Source organism: Rhinatrema bivittatum, chromosome 4 (genome assembly GCF_901001135.1).
Source record: "Rhinatrema bivittatum chromosome 4, aRhiBiv1.1, whole genome shotgun sequence".
NCBI classification, from domain to species: Eukaryota; Metazoa; Chordata; class Amphibia; order Gymnophiona; family Rhinatrematidae; genus Rhinatrema; species Rhinatrema bivittatum.
In genome coordinates this window covers 56,117,177-56,141,709 of record NC_042618.1, presented here as the reverse complement: position 1 = coordinate 56,141,709, position 24,533 = coordinate 56,117,177, and the positions used below count along the sequence as shown (strand labels likewise).

At 44.2% G+C, this 24,533-nt stretch overlaps 1 protein-coding gene across 1 annotated transcript in view; it reads left to right on the top strand.

Annotated features, from left to right (window-relative positions):
- The first annotated feature begins 2,450 nt into the window (after positions 1-2,450).
- Positions 2,451-24,533, top strand: part of PRKCH (protein kinase C eta) — a 246,047-nt gene continuing 223,964 nt past the window's right edge. Inside the window, 2 exon segments of the mRNA XM_029598155.1 lie at positions 2,451-2,966; positions 2,968-3,210. Of these exon segments, the coding sequence (XP_029454015.1) occupies positions 2,850-2,966; positions 2,968-3,210 (360 nt within the window). The 5' untranslated portion in view covers positions 2,451-2,849.

Here is a 24,533-nt window from a genome sequence, read left to right as displayed (position 1 = left end):
CTATTCTAGTCAGAAACAATGGTTACCCAAGTTGTGCTGTGCAGAGACCATGTCAAGAGCCACTAAACTCGCAAATGGAGCAAGTTTGAGCGGCCAGGGCTGCACCGCCCAAGAGGAGTCTGCGCGCACCGCGAATGATGCACGTTTGCGTTGCAGAGGTCAGAGAGGAGCACGTAGGCAGCCCAGCAGACTGCATGAAGCTGTTAGGAGCAAGTAAAGGGTCAGGTGACTGAGGCAGGCATGGTGCGGCACTCTGGCTGCCTTGCTTGCACACCCCAAACTAGGGAGAGGAAGCCTTTATTATTCATCAGGGCTGAATGCTAAGGGGGTAAAGCACTCATCTGGCACTGCTGGCAGTAGTGAAAGAGATACTTATCTGAAGCCGGCTGGAGGAGGGGGAAAAGAGGAAGGGGGAGGAAGGGAAGGGGGGGGTGTCAAAGGTGTGTTGGGGAGGGGGTGCTTGAGTGTGAGGAGGCTGGAGATGGGCTTGGAGGGGGAGGGGGGAATGTGTGTGAAGGGGCAAGAGATTAGCTGGGAGGTGAGGGGAAATGAGTGTGAGGGGACAGAGAGCTGGGCTGGAAGGGGGAGGGGGCTTGAGCCAGGGTTGACAACTGTACGGATTTTCTCCGGACAGTATGCAATTTTAAGGTACTGTCCGGAAGCCAGACGGCGGGCTAAGGTGTCCGGATTTTAACCCTCCAGTCGAGCACAGCCAGGTTTTTATTGGCATGGCCTTACCCAGACTGAAGATGCTGCGGTCTAACTCCACAGCCAACGGTGGCACTACAGCTGCCTGCTTATTCAGGCACACCCCCTCTCCTTACTGCCACGCATCCTCCTGCTCACCGCCAAAGTTAAGTAAGCTCAGCCAGGCCAACATTATCTACCCTCCCGCCCGCGGGCCACGAAAAAAAGGCCCCGCGGGGCTGCTGGCAGCTTCTCTCCCGCTGGCGGTGCAGAAAATAAAGGTTCAGTGAGGCAGTCAGCACCTCTTCTCCCAACTGCATGAAAGGAAAAAAGGCCCCCGCAGAGCTGCTGTTACCTGAAGAACTAAGTAGGGTCATCGGTGCATCGCCTCCCTCCTGCGGGGCAACGAATAAAGACCACCAGCACCTTTAGTGCCCACCCATGTTAACCTTGGGCCCAGCCAAAAATTTATTTCTGGCTATGCTACTGGGCTGAAAAAGCAGGCTCAGCTGCTCACAGGTTGCAATTGAAAATAAAACTGCTGCCCTGGGTTGGTTGGTTGGGGTTTTTTTTGTGCATTACAGTTTTTGTTATGTCAGTTATGTTCTGGTGAAATGAGGGTGGGCGCCATAATAATTAGTGGGAGAATGGAGAGATTGTACCGCTGCCAGGGATATAATGTGTACAAGGCCCTCTAATTTCGCAAAAAATGTCATTGACAAGACTGAGACACAACTGACGGAAGTCTGAATATAAAATGCCAATTACTGCACTTCCACCTATTAACCGTAGTTGTGTGCTCTAAATACATTGCTTCGGAGAGAATTTCCTCCATGAACCCAGCTTCAAAAGTCTGTCGGCACTGGTCCCAGGACTTTGGAAACAAAAGAAGGGCGTTTTACGCTCATTAATTAGCCTGCTTGATTTAAAGTTCACACATCCCCCCGCCCCGGGCGCGCATAAAGGCAGTAACGCACAGGGAAGGGTTTAGACGGGGCGCTACCCAGCATTTGCTTTGAAATGATTTCTGTTATGCTTGGAAAGAAACGCTTCCTGCCTCTCCTTAACAGAAATATTTTCTCATCACACCTCCGGCTTTACAAGCGAGTGCCCTGCGCCAAGGAGGACAGATACAGTCGCACAATGAGACTAGATGTGCGGACAACGAACTGTACAAGCCGAACCCAACAAAGCCACAAACGGCCCAATAACTTTTTCTCCCCCCCCCCCAGTGCAGCGCAATGATTTATTTACCGCGCTGTTGCGCCAAGAAGCAGATCGCCCCCTGATCCCAGCAGCAGCCGCAGAGGCTCCGCCCCTCCTCACTTCCCTGTCCTCCCACCTCCCACCTGTTCACCTTCCTTCTACTTTTCTTTCTTGCCTTGGCGCGGCTGAGGAAGTCCGACCGGAAGGTTTCCGAGAGAGCCCTTTCCCCGAAAGTGCCCCACCTGCAGGATTTCTTTTCCGGCAGTTTAGAGAGGAGGAGGGGGAGGAGGAGGCTTTGCCGTGAAGACGTTTCCCCTCCTTGCATTTGTGTTGTTTTTTTTTTTTTTGAAGCTTTCAGATCTGGGCAGCAGCAGCCGCCGCCGCCGCCGCCTCTTCTTCCTACAGCCAGTGCTGCTGCTGCTGCTGCTGTTTCCTGGTTGTAGTAGGAGCCGCGGGGAGGCGGGCAGGAAAGAGATCGCCGGGCTGAGCCGCCTGCGGCGCCGCCGCCGCACGTTGCTGATCTGCCGGGGGGGGGGGGGGGGGGGGACGGACTTCGGAGGAGGAGGAGGATGGTCGGCGCCCGGCGCCCGCTCCCCTGGGTGGCCCGGGGCAGTGCGATCCGGTACTGAGAGCGCCGAGTTTCGGAGGGGGGGGCAGGAGGAGGGCGCCTCCTCGCAACTTTAGGGATGGGAGACTGAGTGTAGGGAAAGTCAGAAGCAGCAGCAGGTCGTGAGATCTTTGACACTTTATTTTTGTTGTTGTTTTGGAAGGGGGAGGGATTGCTCTCCCGGTTGTAGGAGCTCTGGGGAATGCCTGGGAGGAGGGCAGCAGGTGCCGAGTGAGCGAAACTTTCTGCTCTCCTCCTCTTCCCGGCACCCGCCGGTGCGGATCGCTTCTTCCGATCTGACACCCTCCCCTTTTTAAGCCAAGAATTTTTTGTTGTTGTTCTTCTTTTAATGGCCGGGACGATGAGGTTCAACGGCTACATAAAGCTGAAGATTGGGGAGGCGGTGGGTCTGCAGCCCACCCGCTGGGCCCTGAGGCACTCTGTGCTGAAGAAGGGCACCGGGCTTCCTGGACCCTTACATCCTGGTCAACGTGGACGAGTGCCGCATCGGGCAGACCAGCATCAAGCACCGCACCAACAAGCCCACCTACAACGAAGAGTTCAGCTGCAATGTCACCGACGGCAACAAAGTGGAGCTGGCCGTCTTCCACGACACCCCCATCGGCTACGACGACTTCGTGGCCAACTGCACCATCTTCTTTAAGGATCTGCTCGCGCGCATGGACTCATCGGACGCCTTTGAAGGATGGGTGAGTAGCGCTTTATCCTTGTCTCTCTACCTCGTTGGATTTATGCCCGATTTACTAACGAGTCCTCCTTTCATTTCATTTCGGCTTATAGCCATCCTTTCCCGATGGGAACCCAAAGCAGTTTACATATAAACGTGGTAAACCACCTTTAACATAATGCATCATCAATAAACATAATAAAATACATGAAAATTTGCATAAAAAATACAAAAAAAAGGGGCTTTCATGCTGCCGAATTCCCACTCTCATTTAGGGATGTGAAAAATAGTATTTACCTATCTAAACAATAATATTCCTTCCACACATAAAATAGGAAGCAGTGTCCTATTGTGGATTGGGAACTGGATAAAGATAGTAAACAGAAAATAGGGCTAACTGGTCAGTTTTCTCAGTGGAGAAAGTTGAATAGTGGAATACCCCAGGGATCTGTTCTTGGACCACTGCTTTTAACATTCATAAGTGACTTGGAAATGACACAAAAATTATTCAAAATTTAATTTACAAGAGGATTATGAGAAACTGCAATAGGACCTTGCAAGATGGGGAGACTGAGCATGCAAATCTCAGATGACACTTGTGGACATATGCAAAGGGAAGCAGTAGGGCAGAGCAATCTAAAACAATGCAAGGTTCTACATTAGGCGTCACCACTCAGGAAAAGGATTTAGGTGTCGTTGTTGATATTATGTTGAAACCATTTGCTCGGTCTATGGCAGCAGATAAGAAAGCAAATAGAATGCTAGGAATTATTAGGAAAGAAATGGAGAATAAAACAGAGTATAATATTGCCTCTGTCTCGCTCCATTTGCGACCACATCTTGAGTATTTTGTGCAGTTTTGGTCACTATATCTCAAAAAAGATATAGCAGAATTAGAAAAGGTTCAGAGAAGGGTAACCAAAATGATAAAGGGGATGGAACAATTCCCCTGTGAAGAAAGGCTAAAGAGGTTAGAGTTTTCCAGCTTGGAGAAGAGACAGCTGAGGGGGAGATATGATAGAGATATGTAAAATGAGTGGAATGGAACATGTGAATGCAAATCTGTTTACTCTTTAAAAAAAAAAGACCCAACAAAATTAAGTTCTGGAATTCATTGCCAGCGGACGTGGTGAAAGCTGGTAGTGTAGCAGGGTTTAAAAAAGGTTCGGACAAGTTCCTGGAGGAAAAGTCCTTAAATCATTATTAAGATGGACATGCTGTTTATCCCTGGAATAAGCAGCATGGAATCTATTTAACTTTTGGGATCCTACCACGTACTTGTGACCTGGATATGGTCTTTTTCTATAAATCTAGCCCTTAGACATGAATATCGTTAGACAAAAAAGAGGTAGTGTACAGGACCCTCCATAGATTCTGCTCCCCTTCCCTACTCCTTCCTCTCATGAAAGATGATATGGATATTGCTAGGTTCTTTTTCTTATTAGCATACACATCAAGTTTCTACAATTAATCACACGGTTTCAAGATATGTTTTTTTCACTGTGCTTGCAGTATAAGTTTAAACACTAAGTACTTGCCCTAAGTACCTTTCTCAAGGTCAGCTGGTGTGTGTATGTGTGTGTGTGTGCGGGCTCATGGTTTCCCAGCTTTCTTCGCTATTCACGCACTGCAACTTTATGATGAAGAATGCAACTAAAATTTCTCTCATTAAATTGCCACTTCTGTCAACTTGACACACAAAGTCAACTTGGCTGAAATGCAGGTGTGAAAAAAACTAAAATAGCAGGAGAAAATAGCTCCTAAATTAAAAGATTCTCTTTCAGTTATTCAGGACATGAAGCCCCCAAAAAAGTCATAATAAGTATCATAATGACAGTGATTTATAATAATCTCTCCTCAGAAGAGCTCCAAGAGCCTATTAGGGAGCTGCATGCTTTACAGGAGTTTCCTGATAGGTTCCAGAAGGGTCATTGAGGGCAGTCAGACATAGCACCTGCTAACAAACCCCAAATATGCAGAAAATAAATAACCTTTAAGAATATTATTTTCTGTTTATTTGTTAGGATATACAGTGCTCTATTTTCAACTTAGCTGATGTTCTACGTGAGGCAGGCTGAAATGCATGGTATGATAAAGAATATAGAGGTGCTTGGTCCTGTACATTTATTGTATGCATGCGTTCCTTCACAGTGTTTTTACTCTTTGAGAAGTAGTAGAATAATGTACAGGCATCATAAGACCATGCTTTAGAGGACAAGAGTTGTTAAATGTTATTAGAAGTCATTGCCAAAAACTGCAGGCATTGTTTCACAGCCAGGTGATTTTTTCCAAAATCAAGGACAAGGAAATGGCTACTATTGGCAGAAAAAGCCCAGTCACTATTTTATAGCCTTTTTTTTATCCTTGGAATCAGGACTCTCATTACGTTCTTCTTTCTAAACAAAAGACATCTGTCTCCTCTGTGCACTGGGCAATATTTCTTAGCCTTTTTTTATCCTTGGAATCAGGACTCATGACTTTCTTCTTTCTAAACAGAGATCTGTCTCCTCTGTGCACTGGGCAATATTTCTTTATATCCTTGATTTATATTCCTCTTTTTGGCACTTCAAAGAGGATTACATTCCGGTACTGTAGGTATTTCCCTAGCCCCAAAACCTGAAGCGCATAGCAAACAATAAAAGTTTTAAATTTTATTCTTAAAATCATCATTTTTAAAATGTTGCAGCTTCCCCTCAGCATCCCTGGAGCAGGGGAAAAGGCCTCACAAATAAATCTCGCATGTCCTAGAACTGATTCATTCGTATCACAGGTTACATTTATTAAACTTTTGCACCAGGGCAGAAAAACCTTGCTCAAGAGTTATAAATGAGTGTATCCTGGTATTTCCAGAGGGAAGAAAATAGTGGCATCAAACTAAGACATTCATTGCTTTTGAGCAAAACTGGAGCCAAGCTGGGAAAGCTGGTCTGTTTTATAGAATAAATAACACTGTGTGAGCCAATCAAATCCCATTTTATAGGAGGCATTTGATGGCACCTTTCCAAATATGGCTGCCCCCAAGGAGTCAAGAAAATTGCAGGGTAGCTACTTTTAACAATGAAACAATGATGTAGCAGTACAATTTCTAATTCACTTGCAGGACGATGCAGTGTCAGGATTAGAATGTACAGCTCGGTCACAAACATATTTTTAAACAGGTGCATGGGCACACGTGCACACGTTGATCGGCCCTCACCCAGAGACGTGTCCAGTTTATAACATACACTTGTATATGTACGCATGTTATAAAATAGCCCGGATGCGTGTATATGTGTACACAATTTTAAATGGATGTGTGCATATGCGGGCAAATGCTGCTGCTTCCGCATACGCGGGGAAATTTTACAAGGGATGCCCGCTGACGCCATTCACCATTTTCCCAGTTCATTCCTAGTTCGTTCCCAGTTCGCCCAGTTTAGGGATAGGACTTGCAAATCCCCCTAATTTAATAGCCCTATCTTTCCCTATGTTAGTCCCGATCCTTAAAATCCCGCTGCCTTGCCTATATTTTTTGGGGTTTTCTACTTACATGCCATCCATAGCAAAAGTAAACGTATGTGGCCCAGAACCACAGGGGCAGATTTTCAAAAGCCTACGCGCGCCGGGCCTATTTTAGAAAGGCCCGGCGACACGTGTAAAGCCCCAGGACGTGTGTATGTCCCAGGGCTTCGAAAAAGGGGAGGGGGCGGGGAAGGGCAGTCCGGGGGCGGGGCAAGAGGCCTCCGGCACAGCGGCCATTTGCTGCAGTGTTGGAGGATCACGTGCCGGCAGGCTGCCGGCGCGCGCAACTTGTGCCTGCCAGGAGGCAGGGACAACAGGTAAAATAAAGGTCGGGGGGGGGGGAGGTTTAGGATAGGGCTAGGAGGCGGGAGGGTTAGGGGAAGGGAGGTTGGGTTAGGGGGTTAGGACGTTCCCTCTGAGGCCGCTCCGAAATCGGGACATACACACGTCCTGGGGCTTTATGCGTGTCACCAGGCCTTTCTAAAATAGGCCCGGCACGCATAGGCTTTGGAAAATCTGCTTTGTGCCGTTATCCCCCAAGCCTTATGATAACCCATAAAATTGTAGCTAGCAACATTTTTCTTGAAAATTCAGACAATGCTGCTTGAACATGCTTTGCTTATTAGGGACCTACGGGGGTTGTAGATGTGACTCGGTTATTTATACTTTCGAATAATAGAAGGACTAGGGGGCATTCCACGAAGTTAGTAAGTAGCACATTTAAGACTAATTGGAGAAAATTCTTTTTCACTCAATGCACAATAAAGCTCTGGAATTTGTTGCCAGAGGATGTGGTTAGTGCAGTTAGTGTAGCTGGGTTCAAAAAAGGTTTGGATAAGTTCTTGGAGGAGAAGTCCATTAACGACTATTAATCAAGTTTCCTTAGGGAATAGCCACTGCTATTAATTGCATCAGTAGCATGGGATCTTCTTAGTGTTTGGGTGATTGCCAGGTTCTTGTGGCCTGGTTTGGCTTCTGTTGGAAACAGGATGCTGGGCTTGATGGACCATTGGTCTGACCCAGCATGGCAATTTCTTATATTCTTATGGATGTGCAGGGAAGAAAAATTTGTTTTCATTTTTTGTTCGTTTTCCCCACGAATTTCGATTTGTGGATTGCTTGATTAGTTTGATTCGTGTGAAAAAAAACAAATTGAGCAAAAGAAAAAAAATACCCACCCCCAAAACTGCCAAAAAACAAAAACTAGGCCTCCCTCCCTTCCAGAAAAATGCCAGGGCCAGGATCCCCCCCTCCCCCAGCCCCACTTACCCCGTCTGGTGGGAATCCACCGGCAAAGCCTAAACTGAAACCTCGGACTTGCGTAGGCTGAGGCTTCGGCCTAGGTCTGAGCCCAAGCACAGGCCCAACGCTGTGATCTGACCTAGAGGCTGGGTCCTGGTGCTGGGGCATTGGTCCGAGCTCAGGCCCGACACCATAACCTGACCTGGAGGCCGGGTCCCGGTACTGGTACCTTGGCCCAGACCCAGGCCTGATGCCGCAACCCAACCTGGAGGCTGGGACCTGAAGGCTGGGTTCCAATACCTGGGCCTTGGCGCTCTTCTTCTGTTCTTTTCAGCTCTTCAATGCCAAATGATGGCATCTGCTAGTGTCACGCTGGAGTCCCGGCTTTGGCCTAGGCCCTAGTGTGCCACCACCGCCTCTGTCTAGGCCGAAGCCAGGACTTCACCTAGGGCATAGGCTTAATGTATTTTTAAAGAAACAAAATGAACGAATAAGGTTTGTTGCATTCGCGGTCCCCGAATGAAACTAATTAGCCTTATTTGTTGCGTTTTGCACGTTTGTTTTAAAAGAATGCACATCCATGTTATTCCCCTGCATGCTTTTCTTCATTTTTGTCCTCTAGCCTTTAGAGATCCAGAGTGTTTATCCCATGCTCTTTTGAATTCTTTGACTGTTTTCATCTTCACCACCTCCTCCAGAAGGGCATTCCCAGCATCCACCACCTTCTCTGTGAAGAAATATTTCCTGACATTGATTCTGAGTCATCCCCCTGGAGTTTCATTTTGGGATCCCTAGTTCTGTTGTTTTCTTTCCAGTGGAAAAGGTTTGAAGTTCATCAGTCATTAAAACTTTTTAGGTATCGAAGGTCTGTATCGTATCTCCCCTGCTTTTCCTCTCTTCCAGCATATAATATTCAGATCCTTCAGCCTCTCTTCATAGGCCTTCCGATACAGACCCCAAACTATTTTGTTTGCCCTTGTTAGTGGCCACTTTGACATTCGGTGTGAGATGTATGAACAGAACAGTGCTCTCTTGTGAACATTTGATGACCCTTGGAGTGAGGAAACTCACCCAAAGATGAGATTTGTGCAATGTTCTCTCAACCTAGCTTGATGTTACCCAGGTAGAGAGCCCATCAAGCTAGGTTGAGAGAACATTGCACAAATCTCATCTTTGGGTGAGTTTCCTCACTCCAAGGGTCATCAAATGTTCACAAGAGAGCACTGTTCTGTTCGTACGTCTCACATTGAATGTCAAAGTGGCCCCTAACCCCCTATACTAATACCTAAACCTCACCTCGAGTTACTAGGTGGGCCTCCCACAGAAATATTTGTTGAGCAATTTTGCCTTTTCCTTGTCAACCTTTACATATTCCGTCCCTTCACCTCTGAGTCTTCCAATGCCACTTTTGCACTTCCTCCTGTTACTAACATATCTGAAAAAATTCTCACCTCCCTGCTTTTACCATGTTCGCTGTTTTATCTTCCATTTGCATTTTTGCATTCCTGACTGCTTTCCCAGCTTCTCTTGGATTTTCCAGATATTGTCGCCTGTCTTCCTCTTTCTGTGATCTCTTGTAGTTTATAAATGCTAACCTTTTTTTCCCTTAACTTTTCAGCTTCTTCTTTAGAAAACTATAGCGCCTACTTTTTCCTCTCTCCTATATTTACACTCCTAACAGAAAGGTTTGTTGCCCTTATGATATCTCCTTTTAGTTTTGACCACTGCTCTTCTGCTTCTCCTAGATTTTCCTATCCAGCTATTGATGAGGCACCCTCCTGTTCTAACAAACAGGCCGATTCAGTAAAGTCCGCGGGATAGCGGGTGAACGCCCACTCTCCTGTGCGCGCGATACAGTATTCAAATGAGGCCCAGCGGTAGAAGCGGGCAAAAGGAGGCACTAGGGACACTAGCGCGTCCCTAGCGCCTCCTTTTTGACAGGAGCGGCGGCTGTCAGCGGGTTTGACAGCTGACGCTCAATTTTGCCGGCATCGGTTCTCGAGTCCGCTGACAGCCACGGCTCGGAAACCAGACGCCGGCAAAATTGAGCGTCCGGTTTTCGACCTGACAGCCGCCAGCCGACTTCAAAATTTTTTTTTTTTTTCTTCAAATTTTTTTACTCTTTGGGACCTCTGACTTAATATCACCATGATATTAAGTCGGAGGGTGCACAGAAAAGCAGTTTTTACTGCTTTTCTGTGCACTTTCCCGGTGCCCGAAGAAATTAAGAACATAAGAAATTGCCATGCTGGGTCAGACCAAGGGTCCATCAAGCCCAGCATCCTGTTTCCAACAGAGGCCAAAACCAGGCCACAAGAACCTGGCAATTATCCAAACACTAAGAAGAACCCATGCTACTGATGCAATTAATTAGTCACCAACCAACCTCTTTCCCTTTTTAGCAATACACCAACTTACACATACAAGGGAATCCTTGTTTGGTGGTAATTTTGTACGGTGGTTTTTCGGCAAGGGTAACCGATTTGCAGTTATCCTTTCCTTGACCTCCGTCTATTATTCTTTTATTAAGTTTCAAAATATTTCTGAAGACGCTCTTTTTAGTGTGTTTTTTCAATGAATTTTTCTTAAAATCCCTTCTCCCCTGCTGCTTTTCCGACCCACTATAATTTTTATTTCATACTTATCAAGGTCGTCGCCTTTATTGGTGTCTCATGGGTACGGAGCTGCATGTCCGACACGGGCCATGTTTCAGCACTATGTGCCTGCTTCAGGGACTATGGGAGAGTGTGCTGTGTCCTGAACGGGGTTCACAGCATACAGTAGACTTTTGGAAATTTCTTCTGTCTTACGTGCGACGCCTTCTGTGTTTGCACGTAAGACAGAAGAAATTTCCAAAAGTCTACTGTATGCTGTGAACCCCGTTCAGGACACAGCACACTCTCCCATAGTCCCTGAAGCAGGCACATAGTGCCGAAACATGGCCCGTGTCGGACATGCAGCTCCGTACCCATGAGACACCAATAAAGGCGACGACCTTGATAAGTATGAAATAAAAATTATAGTGGGTCGGAAAAGCAGCAGGGGAGAAGGGATTTTAAGAAAAATTCATTGAAAAAACACACTAAAAAGAGCGTCTTCAGAAATATTTTGAAACTTAATAAAAGAATAATAGACGGAGGTCAAGGAAAGGATAACTGCAAATCGGTTACCCTTGCCGAAAAACCACCGTACAAAATTACCACCAAACAAGGATTCCCTTGTATGTGTAAGTTGGTGTACTGATGCAATTAATAGCAGTGGCTATTCCCTAAGTAAAATTGATTAATAGCCATTAATGGACTTCTCCTCCAAGAACTTATCCAAACCTTTTTTTGAACCCAGCTACACTAACTGCACTAACCACATCTTCTGGCAACAAATTCCAGAGCTTTATTGTGCGTTGAGTGAAAAAGAATTTTCTCTGATTAGTCTTAAATGTGCTACTTGCTAACTTCATGGAATGCCCTCTAGTCCTTCTATTATTCGAAAGCGAAAATAACCGAGTCACATCTGCCTACCTTTGGATAGGCGCTAATTTCTGAAAGTAAAATGTGCAGCTTGGCTGCACATTTTACTTTCTGAATCGCGTCCGAATACCTATTAGGGCCATCAACATGCATTTGCATGTTGAGGGCGCTATTAGGTTCGGTGGGTTGGATATGCGTTTTCCGCCCTTTACTGAATAAGGGGTAAAGGAAAACGTGCGTCCAAATGCCGGCTAACAATGTGCTCCATTGGAGCGCACTGTACTGATTCGGCCTGAAAGATAGTTTTCCTGAAGTCTAGGACCCTCGCCTTTGAATGAAACTTCATCTCTTGCACTCTAATATTGAACAACAAGATCCCAGCAGATTGCCCAGTAAACATCAGAAACAGTCTCCATTGGTAAGCACCAGGTCCATTATCACCTCCTGTGTGGGTTCTGTTATCAGTTGGCAAAACAGTTCTCTCTGTAGAGAATCAAAGAGCTCCCTGTTTCTAGGAGAAACTGCAGCTGGGACTTCTCAATTAGCATCCCGCAAATTGAAATCCGCTAGTAATAGCCTCTCCTATTTCATAGCAGTTTTGATCTCTCTCCATTTTTTCTGTCTGTGATGGAAGGTATGTATATTACACCAATATAAATAGATGCTCCATTCCCTCTTTTCAGATTAACCTTCTAATTCTGTTGCTTTATAATACGCATGGGTAGTCATAATAAGCAAAAACAATGCGGATTACTTTTAGTAACTTGCGTGTGTTTTCATCACACATGTTCAAAGGCGTCTTACCAACTCCCTTCTTCAGCGTGCACGGTCAGCTTAGCGTGCCTCTTTTTAGACAGGAATATCATATTAGGACATGCTTTCATTTTTCATCTACCTGCCTGTTTCATTAATGATACAAAAGTTGTCAGTAATAGATGACGTTTTCTACAAAGTAATCCGTAATATAACAAAAGACTTTTCTTAGCCAGGAGTCGGTGGGGACGTGGCGGTTGTGGCCTGAATACTGTATAAGTGGAACTGGGACTAGTACGTGTTTAAGCTATGACAGAAGTGTCCCTAAAATTTTCACATGCTCTGTAAATAAGCATTGTAGGATGTTGGGAACTTGAGGTCTAGTGAATTAGTCGGCTGACAGGGAGAACGGAGAGCAAGTGTAACAAATTGCTGGATGGACAGTTTTTCTAACGGGTACCCCATGCTATGGTTCCCCATAGAAGTCATAGGAAGGATCTGAGGAGGTCAGCGAGTCCATCTCTCTGCCTGCCTGCAGGAGGTTCACTAACCTGTAGCACCCCAGCCTAATTTATTTTATATTCCACCTTTCATTACTAGTCAGCCACTTCAGGGCAGATTACATTCAGGTACTGTAGCTATTTCCCTGTTCCCAGAGGGTTCACAATCTAAAAGGTGAATTTTAAAAGCTCTACGCGCGCCAAGGCTGGGAGATACTTGCGTGTCCTGGGCTGGCGCGCACCACGCGGATTTTAAGAAGCATCCGAGTATGGGCGTATCTCCTGGTTTGGTATAGAGTGGGCATGGTCTGGGTGGGGCAGGGGAATTCCAGGAAGGTAAATTTGAAATGTGAGCATAAGTACTTATGCACGTGTGCGTGCCGTGGTCCCTTACTGCGTGACTTTACTTCTGCCATGGATGGCGTGTAAGTTTTAAAAAAAAAAACAGGGCTAGTTAGCAGGGTTTGATGGGTCGGGTCTAATAGGGAAAATAGGAAGAAGGTTACCGTAATGGGGGGAGGGGGGTGTTAGGAAGTCAGGAGCCTTTACCTGGGTGAACTGGGAATGCACTGGGGATACTGGCAATTGCGCAGCACGCATATCTAATAAATTCCCCCCACTTACGCGATAGAGCCAACATTTGTGTGCACAAGCGTGCGTCCATACAAAATTGTGTGCACATGTATGCGCGTACAGCCGATTTTATATCATACCCGCATATGTTATAAATGGCCATGTCCATTCGTGCAAGCTGTCATACGCGCATACATGTACACCTGCGCGACTGTTTCAAAGTTACCATCTAAGGGCCTGATTTATTAAGGCTTTTCTTCCATTCCTTGTCTATGGAAAAAGCGTTTAGTACATGAGGCCCTAGGTTTGTACCTGAGGCAATGGAAGATGAAGTGATTTGCCCAAACTTACAAGGAGCATCAGTGGGATATGAAGCCTGGTTTTCCTAGTTCACAGGCTGCTCCTCTAACCACTGGACTACTCCTCACTCCTTTATCTAACCTACTTTTAACAAATGAGGACAAATCATTTATATGTACAGATTCGGGCACACTTTTATAATTCAACGCTATTCAAAAATGGCTTCACATTTATCGAACTGAGGCTGTTCTTAATAGGATACTGCAAGTGCCAGGACCATGCTCCAGCTTCCCACCTAAGCCTGACCCCTATTTGGATCATGTACCATGGGAGCTATTGTGCCCTCAGACAGACAAATGGATGGCTTGATTCACTGCTTTCTCCCTTGTTTGACTGTAGACAGGTCACCTAAGGTAAAACACAGACTGTTAAAGCCCAACTTTCAAACCTGTCCATGGTACAGCATTTGCTCATGTAAGTTGATGCAAAGAGATTACATAACATAGTAACATAGAAATGACAGCAGAAAAGGACCAAAGGGTCCATCCAGTCTGCCCAGCAAGCTTCTTATGGTGGTAACTGCCGCTCCATGCAGATTACCCCATGTTTCTCTTAAGGGTAGCAACTACCGCTCCCTGTGGTTATCCTCAATGGGCCTTATTCTTGATGTGCTTTGCTTATGGACTTGGCAGTCGAAGCAGTCCTGTGTTTGTTTTGTTTTAATTTATTTTATTTATATATATATATATATAAATTGCAACATCTGAATGCAATTTGCTTTGAACTGCCGAAAAGCAGAATATATATATACATTTATATATATTAAAATAAATAAATATATATATATATATATATTCTGCTTTTCGGCAGTTCAAAGCAAATTGCATTCAGATGTTGTAATTGTTTCCCTTATGTCTGCGCATCAGTACCCCTGGCTGTAAAAAAAAAAAAAAAAAAAAAGTCAGGGCTCACGTTGATTGTCTCTGAATCCAGTTTCTCTTTCCTGCCACCCACTCCCCCTGTTATATACACTGTGCGGTGCGAGCCAGTTAGCAGGTTTAAAAGGGTACGAATAAGTTTGGTAATGTATATGCGTATATCTCTTGCAAAATAGCAATTACCTTGCATAGCCTGTCCTGGAACATCCCTAGACCCCGCTTTTAACCCTGGAAAATATACATATGAAACTGAAAATACGCACATAATCTTGACATTTATAAAATAGCATATATACACGCATGTGCTGCTTACATTTGCAGATGCTATTTTCACACATGGACCCCTTTGAAATTCACCTTTTATGTGTACTATATCCGTAGCACATGTGTAACATATGTTGGTATTACACTGCAAAAGCTGATTACATTTCTGGGGACATATATTACATATACAATATAAATATTGATATGACATTGTTACTACCTGAATTTTGGATTTTATAGTGTGCTTTGAATTAGGAAAATTAAACTAATTAAAATGCAGGTAAAGCTGAACTATACTTGACACAAGTGCATCTTCTCTGTTGTTTAAAAAAAAAAACAAAAAAACATCTTAAGGTTACTACCTTTCAATTTCTCTAACCACTAACCAAAGATATAGAGTAGATTGCATAGGGCCTTCATGGTCTGCCAGAAGGTCAGAAATGAGATTGTATGTACTACAGGAACAAGTCTGATGACCTACCATGTAGATATAGTTAGCAAACAAATGTAAAAATAACATTAAAAGTTTATTTAATATCTGGTTTTAGCTATTCTTTATCTTATGCACATATTGGAAAGAATGTGGAAGAATTTTGAATTTTTCTTTATATACTGAAGTACAGGTGTATAAGAGTGGTATTCTCCTGTTCGGTTTTTTGACTAGTATTCAGCTCCTGCTATTTTGCTTTATTGCTGATGAGATATTCTGATGATAACGATGGATATTTCCAAACACATTTTCTTATGGCCTGCTTTCTAACTACAATTAGGGTCAAAGGAAATGCAACACAGACCAAACAAGCACATTAATAATCCTATTTAATCTTTGCTGTCTAGTTCCTGTTAGTTTTTCTTGTCTACGTTAAGTTTAGGAGGGTGATTATGCATTCCTTTCTAATCTGCCGACCCACATTCGCCACTGCAAAACATGCACTTGCACAAGAAAATGGTAGGTTTTGTTTTCAAAAGGCTGTCTGTGGCAAACAGTTTCTGTAAACAGCATTTATTGTCATTAGGAAAATAACCGTTAATTTGGGGTTTTTCATAACCTTTTATGCATGCAGTTATAAAGCATGCAGCATTACTGCATTTCTCACCGCTGCATGCTGCTTATTTTATTTATTTATTTAAATTCCTTTTAATATACCGATGCTCAAGACGAGGTCTTATCGTACCGGTTTACAATGGAACTAGGGGAAACCAATTAACAACTATATAGAAGGTAAAGTTACATTGAACAGGGAGCATAAACATGGGCTTTGGAATAAAAGACAGATTTCAAACTGATACAACTGGAGAGTATTAAAAAATGGTAGCGAGACATATGAAAATTAACATAAGGTTGCTGAATTCGGCTAGAGATTTATCTTAGGCAGATGTTAGCATAACATTTCCAGAGGAAGGAAGAGCAGGGGTGGTAACGGGGGGGGGGGGGAGGGGGGGAAATAGGGAAAGGTTAGGTATGAGGGAGATAATATAGGTTGCAAGGGGCTTCTTCAACTGTATGCTTGGGCGAACAGCCAGGTTTTCAGTTTCTTTCTGAAGGATAGATGGCATTGTTCCTGGCGTATATCAGGGGGAAGAGAATTCCAATGGAGCGGACCCGCTGTCGAAAGTGCTCGTTTATGAATGGAGTTGTGGACCAAGGATTTGCTTGGGGGAGCCTGGAGAGAACCTTTGTATGCTGATCTGATCGGCCTTGTGGAGGCATTGAAGTTCCAGAGGGATGGAGAGTTGGAGTGAGGATTGTTGGTAGACCGATTTGTGAATAATAGTAAGAGTCTTGAAGAGTATTCTATAGTGGATAGAAAGCCAGTGTAGGATTTTTAGGACTGGAGTGATGTGATCCTTACGACGTGAGTTTGTAAGAATCCTAGCCCCGCTGCATTTTGTAGCATCTGTAGAGGTTTAGTAGAAGAGGCAGGGAGACCGAGTAGTAGTGCATTACAGTAGTCAATTTTTGAAAATAGAATGGCTTGAAGAACTGAACGGAAATCATGGAAGTGTAGGAGTGGTCTTAGCTGTTTTAGGACCTGTAGCTTGAAGAAGCATTCTTTAGTTGTTGTATTAATGAACTTTTTGAAGTTCAATCTTGAGTCTAGGGTTGATCCAAGGTCTCTCACCTGGGTTGCTAGTGGTATGGTTGCGTTGTGGCTTAGACAGTGAAAATACATTTTCCTAAAGAAGTTCTGTACATTTAAACAAAAATTGATTTCCCCTTTTGTGATACCTCAAAGCAGATTAGATTCAGACATGGTACGTATTTCTCTGTCCCCAGAAGGCTTACAGTATGTTTGTTCCGGATACAGTCACAAGGAGCGGCAGCAGCGTTTGGGCCCTGGCTTCCCTGATTCGCAGCCTGATGCTCTGACCACTAAGCTACTTTAATTGAATGCTTCCACATCATTTAGTTACTCATGTAGACATCTTGCAGATGACTGACTGATGGTCATGAGTAATCTTCGATATGGAATATTTAATGAAATAGGTGAAATACATAAATTAATGACCTCATTAGGACCAGGACCCTAAGTTCTTCCTCAGCAGTCAGTTCACAGTGTTTCTAAAGCTGCCAAAGCCAGTAAGTGATAGCAATTGATCCTAATTCACTCACTACCTCTGCTGGTGGGGAATTTTCCCTTCTGCAATACGATCAGATATGAATACTTCCCTCCTTCAGCCTTGCACACTCATCTGAAGCAGGGATCCATGTGGTCTTGAAAGCTCATATCCCACATCTTGATTTTTCTTAGGTCGATACAAAAAATCCATATTTCCCCGGGACCAGTAGGGCTCTTGGAAATCTGCATTGTGTTTTAAAGTTAATGAGGAAAAAAAAACAAACCATGATAGGCAGGCACATTTCATACCAGTGCAACCGGTATTGCCAGTTTTGGATAATCGAGCATTAACTGAACTGCAGTTTTATAATTGCAACAGCTAGCATATTTCATGTTAGGTTGGAGTCACGTATTCTCCCTAAGTTTGTTTTTGTAGTTTGAATGACATCCTTGAGAACTTTTTAATATGACCTGATAACAGGTTGTCTTTATTTCAAAGACTGAGCACAATCTGACCTTTTAAAAAGTTGCTTATAGTGGTTCTCCGAGGTGCAATTATCATTGTTTATAACAAAAAATGGAGGTTCAAAAAAACGAATATAGTGGATAACTTTCAAACAGTTGTGCATGCCCCTATATACACTTGTACATGGGCACGCAAACATCTAGTTCTTTATTTCACAACCTGCATGTATATGATATACACGGGTTATAACATACGCGCAAATGTACCTCGCAACAAGAGCTTGCATGTCAAAAAAACAAAACAAAACCATGCAAATACATATTGCACTCATCCAGGTAAGTTCTGATTTAGCCGGCTAAGTGGTGCGCAATTCCTGTGTTCGTGTATTTGAAGATTTTACTTGTGTAAGTTTGCATGGATTTATTGCCCAAAATCGGGTTTTCTGCGTGTAAGGCGGGAGATTTTATTAACACGCGCGGCAATGAAATTACCACTTTTACCAATTTAGTCTACTGGTTTTTCCAGTCCGTCTGCAGGTCAGTTAGACTCTCCTGGCTCTTCAGCCTTAACTCCTCCCCCCCACATAATCCATTGTTTCACTAAGACCTTTAATATCACTTACTCCAAATATAAGGTAGGACGTAAAGATACGCGAATAAGCTGCCAGATCTACAGGCGTAAATTGCTTATAAAATAGCAACTTACACTCATAAATATTGGACCTGCCCCTTTTTTAACATGAGGACCCTTATGTGTGGAGTTTGAGGTTTATAAAATTAGCATATGGCTGAGTATATGCTATTTGCATGTGTATATGCTGATTTTTGTGTGTGCAACTTTTTGAAAATTCATCTTTTGGTAATTATATTTGTGAAAGTAAAAAAAAACAAACAAAAAAACAAAAGTAGTAGTACAAGTACCTATGAAATCCCATCAAGAGGGAGGGATGCAGCCCCCAGAGTCCCTCACATACCTCTCTTTAATGTGGCAAATGATAGCGTGTAGCTTCTGTGTATGGATCTATAGCAGCTTCGCTTGATCTGTTTTCCTAATAGGAGGTGTATTGGTGTTTTACAGCCTGGTGTAATATTTGCAGTGTTGCCTTTTCTTTCATAGGTAAGGTTGCTAATGTTTAAGTACTGCTAGTTTCATGGAGTGCCCCCTAGGCCTAGTACTGTTTGAAAGGGTAAATAACTGTTCCTTATTTACCTGTTCCACACAGGTGGTGATTTTATAAATATTTATCGTGATTTCTTCTCCAAGCTGATGAACCAGCTGTTTTGGTATGGGAGGTTGTGAGGGAGTCTACAGGAAACTCCCTCGGACTACCTTAAGGGATTGGGCCTAGCTGTCTAGCCTGGTCCTCCTTAAGATCCAGACCCACAAGAAAGGAGCCCCTTCACCAGAGTATAAGAACTCGGGGCCTAGAAGGGATAGGCAGGAACCCAGTTTATGTGAAGACCTGCTATGTGTAATGTCTGAGTGCTACCAGTTCTGTAGGGGAGCTGCATTTTGTTTCTGACTGTAAATAAATTTGCACCTAAGGAGAAACAGACAGCGTATGCCTCCTTATTCCTCTTGGCTGTTTCCTAAGCCACAACTGACCACGTTACCACAGGTATACTATATTGTAATTCTAATTCAGTTTACTCATGGCTTTCTGAGCACCAAGCCCACACTCAAAATTGCTTTTGCTTTTTTGATGAGTTTTCTGGTTGGCACACCGCAGTGCTTGTAAATGCAAGCAGTGGGCTTCTCCAAGTCCACCTGGCTCATGATTTTTGTTATGATCCCTCCCAAGGTCGGAGCCGTGGGAGGTCCCTCACCTCGCCTTTTCTGTCGCCTTCGCGGCCAGAGGCTGCCGCCGCCGCTGGGGACTTCTCTGTGGCAGGAGCTGCCGACCGTCCCCGCTTCTACAGCTAGGAGGCCGCCCCGGAGCTCCTCATCACGATCTGAAGGCCGTTGCTGAAGTTTCATTGCGGCAGGAAGCCGCTTCCACATCGAGGCCTACTCCTGCGGCCTGCTCGGTGTCAGTGTCTTCAGCGGCAGGGACGCCCCTCTCCAGGGTCCTGCTCTCCACCTCCTTAGGCGCAGGGCTACGCCTCCTCTGCAATCTTAAAAGGCCCAGGGCAGGAAACCCTGAGCCGGCCTCCAATGATGTCACCATGGGCGGACTATTCAAATTCCTTCCTGTCTCTTACTCCTTGAGTTAGCAAGGAGTTCCTCTCTGCTGAATTCCACCCTTCTTTTGGATTCGCTTCATTGCTGCAGTCCTTCCTTCTTTTGGATTCCCTTCTCTCCGATCCTGTTCCGGCTCCTGACCTGACTTGAGAATGCATCGGGTACCCGCTCCTCGGGGGCCCCTCCGTGTTTCTGACTATCCGCTCCTCGGAGAGTCTCTCTACCCCGGTCTTCTTCTGGAACTTCCACAGTGAGCATCTTCTCCGGACTTCCTTCCTGCAGAGCTCCATCTCTTCAGAGACACTACGTTCCTTGCTCTTCCCAGAGTTCCTGTACTTACACCTTGGGTACCTGCTCCTCGGGGGCCCTATCGCGTTCCAGCTATCCGCTCCTCGAGGATCTTCGTCATTGAGGAGGGAACCACCAGCGTGGTCTGCGACCAGCCTGCTTGACTGTGTAGGGTGCGTGTAGTGGCAGTACCGCCTCAGTCCACTTTTCCACTTGAGTCCTCATCCTCTTCGTTCCGGCCTTAGTCGCCAAGCATGAATCGACTCCCTGCCTTGAGAGTACATCTCGCTACTCCCATCATGCACACTACAGAGTGAGTACCAAGTTCTACTCGGCTCTACTTACCACCTACACCTCTCATCATCTACAGGGTGGATGCTCGGCATACCCTGCGCTGCGGGCCACTACCGAATCTACACCACTAGGAGTATCGGCAAGAGAAGGCATTTCCTTGGCGTGTCCCGCTTTGCGGGCCCCTACCGGATACCATCTCTGGGTACAGTTCTACTCTGGACTGTGTTCCACGGGCATACCTTCTCGTTTCTCTGTGTCCTTTGCTGCTGAGGCTTCACCTGTCATGGGGAGTCCCCATTGGGCTCCTCCCTGTGGGAGGAATTAGCTCTCATCATGACCCAAGGGTCCACTATCTAGTTCTAACATAACAGAACACAACAATTTTTATGGCTTTTTCCTTCTGGAACTTGCCAAAACCCATTTCAACAGCCATCTATTCTAGATGCCTTGACCACATCTTCTGGCAGCATATTTCACAGCTTCGTTGTGCACTGAGTGACAAAATACTTTCTCCATTTTGTTTTAAATCTGCTACCTGCTAGCTTCATGACATGTCCCCTAGGCCTAGTATTGTTTGAAAGGGTAAACGACTGTTCCTTATTTACCTATGATTATATACATATTTATGTGGTTTCTTCTCCACGCTGATGAACCTGTTTAGCTTTTCTTCGTCAGAAAGCCGTTCTGTCCCCCTTTATTGTTGCCCCTTTCTGCACTTTCAACCTGTTCTAATGTATCCGCCCCAAGGCGACAGTTACAGTTCTCTGTGAATCGGTGCGCTATGTATTTTATGCAGGAACATCGGCATATAAAAAAATTAAAAATAAATAAATATTACTTGAGATGGGATGACCAGAACTGCACAGTACTCAAGGTGCAGGCACAATATAGATCTATACAGAGACATTGACACTGACACAGTTTTATTCTTTGTTCTTTTCTGAATAATTCATAATGTTCTATTTGGGTTTTTTTTGTTTGACTGATGCTGCACACTGAGCAGAGGATTTCAGTGTATTGTTCATGGTGACTCAAGGATCCTTTTCCTGGGTGAGTGCTAGGGATGTGACACAGACAAATAGTTTTAGACATATAGGAGAGAAAAATAGAAATTCTTATTTTAAGAGGTAACTCTGTATACATTTCTGAGACTCTTCTGTTGAAGTTGTGACTTAAAGGCAAAAAATTATATAGAGACTTGGATTAAATGTAGAGCAGATAAAGGAATATTCCTACATAGTTTGCTTCTGCCCTAGAAAATTGTTTCTTGAGGATTTAATGATGATATCAAAATGCAGACTACCATTGTCAACTAAAATGTGTTTGTTTGAACATAACACCTCTGTGTCTTGGAAAGAGATATTTGAAACTACTCTTTTGAAAGTTGTTGGCTTTCTGATGTGTGACTATTATTTTTAAAGCGCTACTAGACACACACATTAGAGACTGTCCCTGCGCCATACATGACAGATAAGAGTCTGAGGGAAGTGAATGTATTGTAGAGAAGTGTTTAGGATTTAAAAGCAGCTTAAAAAAGATGAGTTTTTTAAACTGGATTTGAATATGGCCAAAGAGAACAGACATAAAGCGCAGGGTCAGGAGTTGGGTCCTACTTTAACATAGTGAAGAAACTGGTTTCATAACTTAATGATAATGGAACAATAAACAGTGGTCACTGATGCATCAAAGATGCATGAGAATTTTGTAAGTGCATGGAAAAATTGAATACACAGTCACACTTTCATAAAATGAAACATTTAGTGTTACATAAATGTTATCTGGCTTGCCACTGAAACTCTGACTTATATATGCTAAATGATATGTAAGTAATGTCACTGTTTGAGATGTCGACATCATTAATTATATGATGAAAGGAAATTTGTCATGGATTCTCTGAGAAAGGGGAAGAGGGGAGAAAGATTAAAGCAAAATGTGTATCATTTATGTCATTGGCTCAATAATTACAGTTAAACGGAGCCCAAGCATTTGCTTGCATAAGTTGGACGCGCAGAGATTATTGCTAGAATTTTATAAACTGCAGGAGCTGCACAGATTATAAAGTACCGCATATTTCTGCTTTGAAAGTTCGTAGGTATGTTTCAGTATGAGCAGATATTTCCAATACAAGAAAACACTTTAATGTCTCCCATTTTATAAACCTACATGCTTAGGAGGTCATTTTCAAAGGCGTTACGTGCATAAAAGTAGCATATCATAGCAATTTTCAGAAGTCCATTTACGTGTGTAAAACCTTTTCACAATTCAGTTCTATAGAGTGAATTTTCAAAGGAATTATGCAGCTAAATGGCCTTTTGAAAGGTTCTACTTTTATCACGTAGATCTTTTGAAAATTACCTCCATGTATATTAGGTGCGTAAAAAAAAAGAAATATAACAAGTTTATATAATAACTGTGATTTATACATGGTGGTAGGTATTTTATAAAATATGCACGTATACAGTTTTGAAAATACTTACTTGTGCATATGCTTGGAATCCCCAGTTTGCCGATTTTCTTCTCCAGTACACCCAGACCCTCTAGCACTTTATCCTGAATCCCCACCAGTTCTCCCAGCCCTTCCACCCCAAAACTGCAGACAACAGACAATTCCAGTTTCACATGTGTGAGTCAATTAGCAGGTATAAAAGTGTGTGAATAAGTTTGGTAATGTATAGTTGCTAGGCTTGGCTCCTCAAGAAGGGAGGAGTTAGCACGCTGTTGTGGATTAGACTGCAGAGTTAGCAATCTGTTGTAAATCTGCTCCTCCAGAGAGGAGGAGTTAGCAATCTTTTATATTTCTGCTGCTCGGAGTTAGCTATCTATTATCGAGCTCCTCCTGTAGGGGGAGTAGTTAGCAGCCTGATATGGATCTCCTCCTGGAGAGAGAGGAGTTAACAATCTGTTATCAGTCCCTGCTGCTATGGATAGCAATCTGTTATAAGTCCGCCAGGGAGTTAGCAATCAATTATGGATCACCCTGCCAAGGGAAAGAGCTAACAATTGTAATACTCCGTAGGTGGAGTTAATGACCCATAGTGGGTTGGCTTCCCACAGAGTGGCAGTCTATATAATACCGCTCTAGTAGTGTAAGGAATGAACACTTAATGTAAATTGGTGAATCCCTGGGCCGATGGCAGATGACAGCACCCCCAGGAGGATGTCCTGAGAGGGACCACTGGCTCGGCTGGAGTATGGAGACAAACACAGTTCTTTATTTAGACAGGAAGTAGAACCACCAGAGGTGGCAGTAGTGAGCGGATGTGCCCGGCAGGGCCGAAGTCCCTCAGATACTGGAATTGTGGTCTCTGGGTTGCTGAGCTGTAGAGAGAGACTATAGGTAGTGAGTAGACAGGGTATGCTGGATACATAGCCAGTAGTGGATGATACACTCACAATTGTAGAGATCTGTAATGGCTTCTCTGTAACAGTCTTCAGTATATTCAGGAATAGGAGCCGTAGGCGAGTGCTGGTTCCTATAAGCAGTCTGAAATGAGAACTCACAATATCTGTGTATGAGATGGCTTATAGAAGAGAAGAGAGTCTTTGGAGGGTTTTAGGAACATAGGCCCTCGTGGAGCGAGTACTGGTTCCTATCTGCAATCTATAATAGTAATGCACAAGATATAGGTATGTAATAGCTTCTGAAATAGAAGAGAGTTTGAGAAGGGATTTAGGAACATGGGCCCTCGTGGAGCGAGTACCGGTTCCTATCTGTAATCCACAATAATGACTCACGATCTCTGTACCTGCGATAACGTCTTAGACTGAAGAGAGTCTTGGAGATTAGGAACATAGGTCCTCGTGGAGCGAGTACCAATTCCTATCTGTAGTAGAACTCACTGGGTTCACGCCTGCGATCGCTTCCAGGTAGTCAGGAGTCTTCTGAGCATTCAGGGATGTAGGCCCTCGAGGAGTGAGTACCGGATCCTGTCTTAGCAATCTGAAATCAAGAAGAGAGAGCGGGGCCCCCGAGGAGCGGGTACCCCTGGTAAGGTGGTGGAGGCAGAGCAGCGGAGA